The sequence below is a fragment of the Lathyrus oleraceus genome, chromosome 5 (genome assembly GCF_024323335.1).
Source record: "Lathyrus oleraceus cultivar Zhongwan6 chromosome 5, CAAS_Psat_ZW6_1.0, whole genome shotgun sequence".
In the NCBI taxonomy this organism is placed as follows: Eukaryota; Viridiplantae; Streptophyta; class Magnoliopsida; order Fabales; family Fabaceae; genus Lathyrus; species Lathyrus oleraceus.
Genome location: NC_066583.1, coordinates 641,791,564 through 641,801,323, shown reverse-complemented (window position 1 = coordinate 641,801,323; position 9,760 = coordinate 641,791,564). Strand labels below are relative to the sequence as shown.

At 38.3% G+C, this 9,760-nt stretch overlaps 1 protein-coding gene across 1 annotated transcript; it reads right to left on the bottom strand.

Annotated features, from left to right (window-relative positions):
* Positions 1-5,098: 5,098 nt before the first annotated feature.
* LOC127082624 (proline-rich receptor-like protein kinase PERK2) lies at positions 5,099-5,587 on the bottom strand. Its single transcript, XM_051022853.1, has one exon. The coding sequence runs from the start codon at positions 5,585-5,587 to the stop codon at positions 5,099-5,101; it is 489 nt and encodes a 162-aa protein (XP_050878810.1).
* Between the last annotated feature and the right edge of the window lie 4,173 nt (positions 5,588-9,760).

Here is a 9,760-nt window from a genome sequence, read left to right as displayed (position 1 = left end):
CCCTCAAATAAACAACCAATACAGATATAATAACACTCATGACCTATCCACTAACAGGTACCATCCCAACCGTAGAAACCATCCAAACCTTCGGTATGGGAACCCATCCACATAACAACCTAGTCAACAACAGTTGATGCTACTGCTGCCACCACTACAAAATATCCCACAAGTGACCACCTATGCATCTCCCAGACCTTCACTAGAGGACTTTGTCAAGCAAATGGTTGTAAATAGTCTCCAATTTCAGCAGCGAACAAATAATAGTATTCAGAACTTGCAAACACAGGTTGGACAACTTGTTACTTCAATGAATGTCATGCAGCAAGCTCAAGGATCAAACCAACTACCTGCCCAAACAGTAGTGAATCTAATAGGCCATAATGCCAATGTAATTTTCTTTAGATATGGAAAAAGTGTTGAAGCGGTTGAACCAGCCCCAAAAAAAAAGTTGTTGAGCATATCCCTGACTCTGAAGTTCTTGAGAAAGAGTATGTACCACCAATTCCTTTCCCACAAAAAGTTGTGAAAAATAAAAAGTTGGATGAGGAATATAAGGATAATATTGGATTTATTCATAAAAATGGCAGTGAAACATCCCACTTCTTGATGTTATTAAGCAGGTTCTCAAATATGCAAATTTTTTGAAAGACTTATTCAGTCACAAGAGGAGATTGAAGGGAAATGATAGATTTAATATGGGAAGAAATGTTTCACCCCTCATTCAGCCCACACTTGTATCTGAAAAAGTCACAACTGAGCGAAATGTCTCAGCTCTCACTTAGGCCATGCCACAAAAGTGCAAAGATCCTAGGACTTTTGCTATTACATGCATCATTGGGGATAGTAAATTCGAAAGTTGCATGTTGGACTTAGGAGCTTCTATTAATGTTATGCCTTCTTTTGTTTATAATAATCTTAATCTTGGTCCTTTGTAGACTACATGTTTAACCATTCAGTTCGCAAACAAGAGCAATGCCCGCCCTGCTGGAGTAGTAAAACATATACTTGTTCAAGTTAATGACTTGATTTTTCTGGCATATTTCTACATTCTGGACATGGAAGGAAATACTAAGTCAAGCAGGGCACCCATCATTTTAGGCATGCCATTCATGAAACATCAAAAACAAAAATTGATGTCAATGATGACACAATGCCCATGGAGTTTGGTGATATCATTGCTAAATTTAACATTTTTATGCTATGAAACATCCCATAGAAGAAAATTTTGTTTTTCACATTGAATTGCTTTCTGAGTTTGTCGATCATACTTATTCTGACTTGTTTCTAGTTGATTTCCCATCATTGTTTGCCTTTTATGATACTTACTATTGTGATCCATCTACTAACACTAACATTTGTTCTATTTATGCTGAGATTGAGGCTACCTTGCAGGTTGAAATTTTTCCTACAAATGAAGCTATAGATGAAGTTGTTTATACAGCTGAAGCTCTCGACATCCCTACTTCCCCAACCAAACCCTTCATTGAGCAACCACCTTCTCTAGAACCTAAACCACTTCCTGAAGATTTATATTGTTCATCAAAGGTCCAATTTGAGCAGGAATAGAAATCATTGTAGGAACATAAGTAAGGAATTGGATGGACCTTGGCTAGTACTCATGATATTAGCGCATCCATGACTATGCATAGGGTCTCACTTGAAGATGGAACAAAAGTAGTGAGGCTGTCCCTTAACCCTTTGATTCTTGATGTTGTGAAAAATGAGATCACTTTCGCGTGCCCATTCGACACTTTTACTTTTCGAAGATCCTTCTTTGATCCTGGAATAAAAGACGAAGGCACAACTAAAATTTTCAAGAATAATGGACACTGCCCAAAGCTACTCCATGAGAGCTCCACTTTGGAAGAAGATACTATAGAATAGATCTCCTTGGGAAATGATACTTATGTGATCATCTATCCACCTTGACTCCTTGAGTGTGTTCTTTCCTATATATCCTCTCTCTTATTTTACACTTATTTTATTTCATGGAATACAATGTATGTCTTAAGTATGGGGGAGGGAATCAATCACTTGTGTGTTTTCTTGATTTTCATTTACTTACTTGTTTCTTTTTTTTTCTTCATAAAAATTACATGCTTTTTCATTTGTTTTTGGGTTGCAAGTGTTGCGTGAGTAATTTCTCTTTTCTATTGATCAAAGACTTGTGGTGTGATATTATTGATTTGTTGTGCATTCTTAGTATGTTAAATAGGATTAAGCTCTAAATTATGCATCATGTGTGGTAGATAATTTACCTTGTGAGCTTTTGAGCCTAATAATGGATAACACTAAAAAATCCATATTTTTCTTTCCTCTGTGTTTCACTCATGTCTGTTAGTCTCTAGAACTTGATCTGACTCTGTTTGAAACTGTTTGATTACTTGTGCATACTGATATGATAAAGACAACTTGTTTTTATTTTATTTATTATTTATCCAGTTAGCCAAAAAGAAAACCTTGAATATATCATCCCTTGTTGTAAAACCCCTTTGAGCCTATTTATCCCATTTTTTGTCTATAACGCATTACAAGCCTAAAGTGAAAAATAGTAGTATCACATTATTTAAAGGATTGAAGGAGTCTTGTTTAGAGTTGTGTGGGGTTGAATTATTATAGTTTTGATACTTCAAAAGTTGGCAGAAAAGAAAAAAAATAGAAAGAAAAGAAGGGGAAAAAATAGTAAAAGAAAAGAAGGACTACAATACATATTCCTTTTGGAAAAAAATAAAAAATAAAATAAAAATAAAAGAGAAATAGTTGCAAGGTTGTTGTTTGAAAATGAATGAAGTTTTTTATAGTTCAACTCCCGCAGTTTCTTTCAATTTTCTTTTGACCCTTTAAATTTTAGCCTAGTACCCCTTAGGATCTATCTCACCCTTACCTTGACCAAGTTAAAACTCGAATAAAAATCCTCTTGATCTTTATGTACATGTATTTAAATTGTGGATGTTAGAGTCTTTTCAAGCTTATGGTAGTACTAATTTTCATGATATTCTTTGAGTGTAAACATTAACCTAAACACTTGAGAGTTGAGTGAATTTTATCATGTGAGGATCTTGCTGCTTTTGATTACTCTTTGGTAAACTGTGTTCTTACTTCCTTTGAATATCATTAAATTTTACTCACTAACACCATATTTTTTGAAGCTTAGAATGAGGATTTTACCTGCACCATTGTGATTTTAAAAGTCTTTTAATCTGCATGCTCTGTTTTGTTCCTATTTTTCTATTTTGAATTTTAACTTTGGAATTTTGCTTAGTGCATTTTCATGCATATTATTTCACTATTATGTTGCAACAATTTTAGAGTGCATTTTTTTATTTATACTATTTTAACATGTTTCCTTAGCTTAGTTTATTGTTATATTTATTTTAATTTTATATGGTATTTTCTAAATAAACAGCTATTCACACCCTCTTGCTTTGCAAGTCATAACATGGGCTACGAAAACCAGATTGATGCATTCTAATAGGCATTGGAAATCTAAAAGAATAAGATAAAAGTTTCATGTGAAAGTCAGAAGTAGATTTAGAATGTAAAAGACTCGAATAAATCATTTCAGTTTCAGACTTTAGAAAATAATTAGTTTTTGGCCGGTTTTTATGTTTTTCCGACCCAATTAGGATTAGAACCCTAATTCCTTGTTTCCTATAACCTAAAGCAGCCGCGATACTGTTCATTCATGGAATTCACTATTCATAAATTTCCTTGCTTTGTATAATCTTCATAGAGAACTAATCCTAAAGGAAAATTCTATTGATTACAGGTTCCACCGCTTTGAGGTTATTTTAATCCAATTCAATTTCGATTTCTGTTCAATTCTGCTTATAATAATCCCCTATTTTGATGATGACAAAAAAATTCAGAGTGATGATGAAACAGTGGTATAATCAAAATAATAACTCAGATTCAGATGAAGGATGACTCCCCCTGAGATGGATCATCAGATTTCTCAGAAGTTCTTACCAGACTTTCCTTGTGTGACAACTAGTTTGTACCTTAGTTGATATCCTACATAAATTTTAGTTCATAAGTCATTCAAATATTAATGTGTGTAGTGCATCATGAGGCATAGATATATTTTCATCATAGCTATATTAGTTCTCTCCCTTTTTGTCATACTCAAAAGGACAATTGCAAGAAACAGTGTTCAAATATATATTTATAAGAAACAGAGATACAAGTAAGCAGCAATGCAGGGGAGAGCACAAAACATAAGGAAAACATAAGAAGAAAACAACAAAAGAAGCCTAAGTGACTAAGGGTTTGGAGGCAGAGGCATCCTTAGGAGCAGTTGAGTCAGTAGGTTCTAAATGTTGTTGTTGACGGAGTCCTGTTGATCCAATCTTGCTCGCATAATCTGTTGCTCTTTCTGCAGTTCTTCCAGAGTCTTCAGGACCAGAGGGGTGAAGCCAGAGTTAGATTGCTCCCCCTGAGTCAGAGCATCAGCGCTAGCCTTTGCAGCTACCTCAGCAGTAATGCGTGATGCTTCTTCAGCTTCGGCTTTTGCTCTTGCCTCAGCTTCAGCAGTAGCAGCAACAACAACAGCTTTCTCTTCAGCTTCTCTAACCTGTTGCTCCTCTTCTAGACGAGCTTCCTCTTCTGCTTCTCTTCTGGCCTTTTCCTCAGCCTCTCTGACCAGGCGAGCCTGTAGCCTTACTCCAGCGTCTCTGACGAAGTCGTTGCGGACTTGTTCAGAGAGGCCTTTCAGTTTGAAGGCTTCAGAGGTCATCCATTTGATCACTCTGTTCCAGTGAATCCTTACTTCAGAGGGATCATCACTGATACTGGAGTTTACAGATAAAGACTTGATCTTCTCCGCTGAAGACTCAGCAAATAAAGTGATTACTTCTTCTAAGGTGGGGAAGGTATGATCTGGTTCAGAGTTTGGGGATGATGGTGGTGTTTGGGTGGTGTTAGTGGGAGTGTGAGGGGTAGGGAAGATGATGTCTTCAGAGAGTGGTATGGTGGGGGTATCAGAGGGTGGTGGTGTTGGTTGTTCAGGTGGTGGATTTTGTGGTTGTTCAAATGGTGGTGTTTATGGTTATTCATATGGTGGTGTTTGTGGTTGTTCAGATGATGGTGGAATTTGTTATTCCGATGGTGGAGTGTTAGTTTCTGGTTCAGGTTGGGGTTGGGAGGCAAGAGCACGTGCCTGAATCTGAGCTAGTGTGGGGGATTGAGGGTCAGAAGGTTCTGAGTCTGATGATAGGACGTAGTAGGGTGGAGATGAAGGTGTGGATGAGATTGGTGAGATAGGTTCGTTAAGCATTTCAGCTATAGAAACTGGTAGGGTTGTAGTGGAGAGGTTGAATTTTTGAAATGAATGTGACTGTGGGTTAGAGGTTGGAGTATCAGAGGGTTTAGTGGTAGAAGGTGGGGTTTCAGATTGAGTATAGATGGGAGTGGTTTGGGGAAGAGAAGAAGTAAGTTGCTTTAAATTGACAAAGCGAGAAGGAGGAGGCAGAGACTTACTTGGGGAATCAATCAGAGGGACTGGAGGTCTTGATGCAGAAGTTTCTCCCAGTTTTGCCTTCTTGGCCTTCTTTGACTTCTCAGAAGGCTCTCGCATCCTCTTCATGAAGTTTGGTGGATGCTCAGGCAGCCAATCCACCGAGAACTCTAAGATGTCAACTCCTTGACTTGTGAGATCCTTCAGATAATGTGCCACAACCTCTGGAGGATCGATCTTGGAGAAGAGGTAGAGTCCATTTGGAATTTTCCTTTGATCCTTGAGTGCTTCCTAAGAGGTATCCAATGAGGGTTTCACCTTGACTTGCTCAATCACCCCCATGCTCTTCATATTGCAAGCATTTAGAGGTCTTCCAATATCAGTTGTGACATCCTCCATCAGATTGTGATGGATCAGGTCATCCACCAGCCCACTCTCGATCAGAACGTCAGAGATAAGTCTTCCCAGAGGGATGTAGGTTTTGGGCTTCATATTATTTATGGTATTCTTGACAGAGTCTCTGAGGTATTTGAAGAGCAGTGTTTGCAAGTTTAGTTTTAGCCCTTTGTGAAGGAAGTAGAGTATGCACTTCTGATATGTGTTGATGTAGTCAGAAGAATTGGAGGTTGGGCGGTGATGGATGGTACCTAGAATGATCTCCATCCAGACTCGGAGGTTCCGGTGAAGTTCCTTGTTTTGGGGAGGAGTTGCCTTCAGCATTCTGCTGAAAGATGGTTAGGGCAATTTCCTGGGACATGTACTTTGCCTTAGGATTGATGTTGTAGATCCTTCTTCCTCATGTCTTCTCCATATTCAGAAGGTAGGCGATGGATGTAACACCCGAGGTCGGAGAGACCGAAGAGTGGTTACATGTAACATCCGAGGGCGATAGAGTGGTTGTCGATGCATGACAATGAGACACTCCTAGCAGCTTCTAGGGGAAAAATCGAATTCACATCGGAATGAGAGGGATCCTGAGGCTATGCAGGTATGAGACTGCATGGTTGAATGACGGATTTTAAGGATTAATTGGTACTACCTATAACAACAAGATGCATCTTCTTTTCGGTAGCCTAACCAATAAGAACTCCATAGTTAAGCGTGCTTGACTTGGAGTAGTATTGGGATGGGTGACCTTCTGGGAAGTTTCTCGGAAAGCGTGTGAGTGAGGAAAAAGCATGCTGAAAAGACCTGTGTTGGTTTGTGGGGTCAGTCGATAATCCTGAAAGTAGTTTGAGGCGTTACAAATGGTATCAAAGTCATACCTCTCCTAGTACGATGTGGTTCGGGGACGAACCAAGCGGAAGCTGGTGGGCATGTAACACCCGAGGTCGGAGAGGCCGAAGAGTGGTTACATGTAACATACGAGGGCGATGGAGTGGTTGTTGATGCATGATGCATGCCAATGAGACACTCCTAGCCCCTTCTAGGGGAAAAACCGAATTCACATCGGAATGAGAGGGATCCTGAGGCTATACAAGTATGAGACTGCATGGTTGAATGAAGGCTTATAAGGATTAATTTGTACTACCTATAACAACAAGATGCATCTTCTTTTCGGTAGCCTAACCAATAAGAACTCCATAGTTAAGCGTGGTTGACTTGGAGTAGTATTGAGATGGGTGACCTTCTGGGAAGTTTCTCGGAAAGCATGTGAGTGAGGAAAAAGCATGCTGAAAAGACTTGTGTCATCTGTGTCTGTGCAGCATTAGAACTCATTTACTAAATAGGTGTAGATAGGACCATATAGTCTTTGGAAATAGATTTCTCACACTTGTATTCTCAGTTCCTCAGTGACGTCTATTCCATTGCGCTTCATGTTGTCAAAGTCTACCAGTGATTCACACAGGACTTCAAGCTTATCAAAAGGAGTGGCAAGGTGAATATGAGGTTCACGGTCCAAAATATGGGGTTCTTTATAGATTAGGATAGAGACAACACCAATTGTAGCAGTTGTTTGTTGAGAAGAGATTGGAGTTTGTTCCGTTGCTTCCATTTGCTGAGAGTAGTTGTAGACGGATTGTTGTTGAGGATCCATGATGAATTTGATAAAGAAGATGAAGAACTTGAATAACTTTGATGAACTTGAGAGAGGAGAGGGGTTTGTGTAGGAAGTGAGTGTAAAAGTGTGAAAGTGTGAAAGTGTGAATTGTGAAGAATATAAATACACATAGAGAGCATGCAAAACGATAGTGTTAGAAGCAGTTGAGGAGTTAGAAAATTAATGATGGCATATTAACCAAGTTGACACACTTAGGGGAGACATGATTACAGCCCATGATATAAGTCTAATCCCCAAATTAGCACACTGCTTGAGGAGATCTCAAGGGTCTGTCTCTTGATTTCGGCTAGACAGTTGTCTAGAAGATCCAAGGTCATACCCAAGGTACCCCACGTGTTGATCTATCTAATCTTCAGGAATATCAAGGGATTGGTTCCTGAGGATTTCTGATTCAAATGACTCCTAACTGGTAGAAGTATTAGAGTCAGATCTAGATACCAGATGTTATTTCAGAGCCTTATTTCGCTATTTCAGATAAGCACGTTTGGTTTATTCTGGGCAATTTTCAGTTTTTAAGTGTTTCAGAATAAATGAGAATTTATCTTCAGTGAGGGGTTTAGTAAAAATATCAGCCCATTGATGATCCGTATCAATAAATTTTAAGGATATTACCCCTTTCTGAACATAGTCTCTGATAAAGTGATGTTTTATTTCTATGTGCTTAGCTCTGGAATGCAAGATAGGGTTCTTACTTAAACAAATGGCAGCAGTATTATCACAGAAGATAGGAACATTACTCTCAAAGATCTGAAGGCCTTCTAGTTGATTTTTCATTCAGAGCATCTGAGTAGTGCATAATGAGGCTGATATATATCCTACTTCTGTAGTAGACAGAGCAAGGTTGACTGTCTTTTGCTAGCCCAAGATATATGATTGCTTCCCAAGAACTGACAGATCCCAGATGTGCTTTTACGTTCCTTTCCGTCCCTTGCATAATCTGCATCATAATATCCAGAAAGCCTATACTCTGATGTTTTCTCATACATCAGGCCTAGGTTAGGAGTTCCTTTCAGATACCTTAGGATTATTTTAACAACTGTTAAATGAGATTCCCTTGGATCTAATTGGAATCTGGCACAGAGACATATACTAAAAAGAATGTCAGGACGAGTAGTCGTCAGATATAAGAGAGAGCCTATCATACCACGATAGAGCTTCTGAAAAACCTTTTGACTAACTTCTTCTTTCTCCAGAATGCGGGTTGGATGCATGGGTGTCTTCACAGGTTTGCATTCTGCCATTTCGAATTTCTTCATAATGTCTTTTATGTATTTACTTTGATATACATAAGTAGTTTCTGAAGCTTGATTGATTTGAATTCCCAGAAAGAACTTTAGTTCTTGCATCAAACTCATTTCAAATTTTGCCTGCATTAGCTCAGAAAATTCTTGACACACAGAGGGGTTAGCTGAACCAAAAATTATATCATCAACATATATCTAACATACCAAGAGATCATTTCTAATGTTTTTACAAAAGAGTGTAGAATCAACTTTTTCTCTAATAAAGTCATGTTCCAGAAGAAAGTTGCTTAGTCTTTCATACCAAGCTCTAGGAGCTTGTTTTAGACCATACAATGATTTTTTCAGTTTATAAACATGTTCTGGACATTTAGAGTTTTCAAAACCTGGGGTTGATGAACATACGCTTCTTTTGATATATAACCATTAAGAAATGTGCTTTTGACATCCATCAGATATAATTTGATGGAGTGATTTACAACAAATGAAACAAGTAAACGAATGGATTCTAACTTGGCGACTGGAGCAAATGTTTCATTATAGTTAATGCCTTCTTGTTGAGTGTAACCTTCTGCCACCAGTCGTGCTTTGTTTCTAACTACTTTTCCCTTTTCGTTCAATTTGCTTATGAATAACCATCTTGTTCCAATGATATGAGTTCCTTTAGGCTTTGGGATAAGATCCCAGACGTCATTCTTTGAGAATTGATCCAATTCTTCTTTAATTGCTAGAACCCAATCATTGTCTTGAAGTGCCTCATCACAGGAAGTAGGCTCAATCAGAGATACTAGTCCCAGAGAAGTTTCTTCAGATACTTTGAAAGTTGACCTTGTTTTGACAGGTTCATCCTTGTTTCCCAGAATCAAATCTTCAGAGATGTTTGGGCGATTTCTTGATTTTTTCTAGATAGTTAAGATTTCAGTTGTTTCTGGACTGAGTTTCTCAGTTTCTTCGGATGCTTTAGTCTTTTCGTTAGAACCTGCAAGAGTTATATCCAAA

What these genes read in the sequence shown, in the direction of transcription:
- LOC127082624 (XM_051022853.1), bottom strand. Translation starts at nt 5,587, where the DNA reads ATGAAGAGGATGCGAGAGCCTTCTGAGAAGTCAAAGAAGGCCAAGAAG.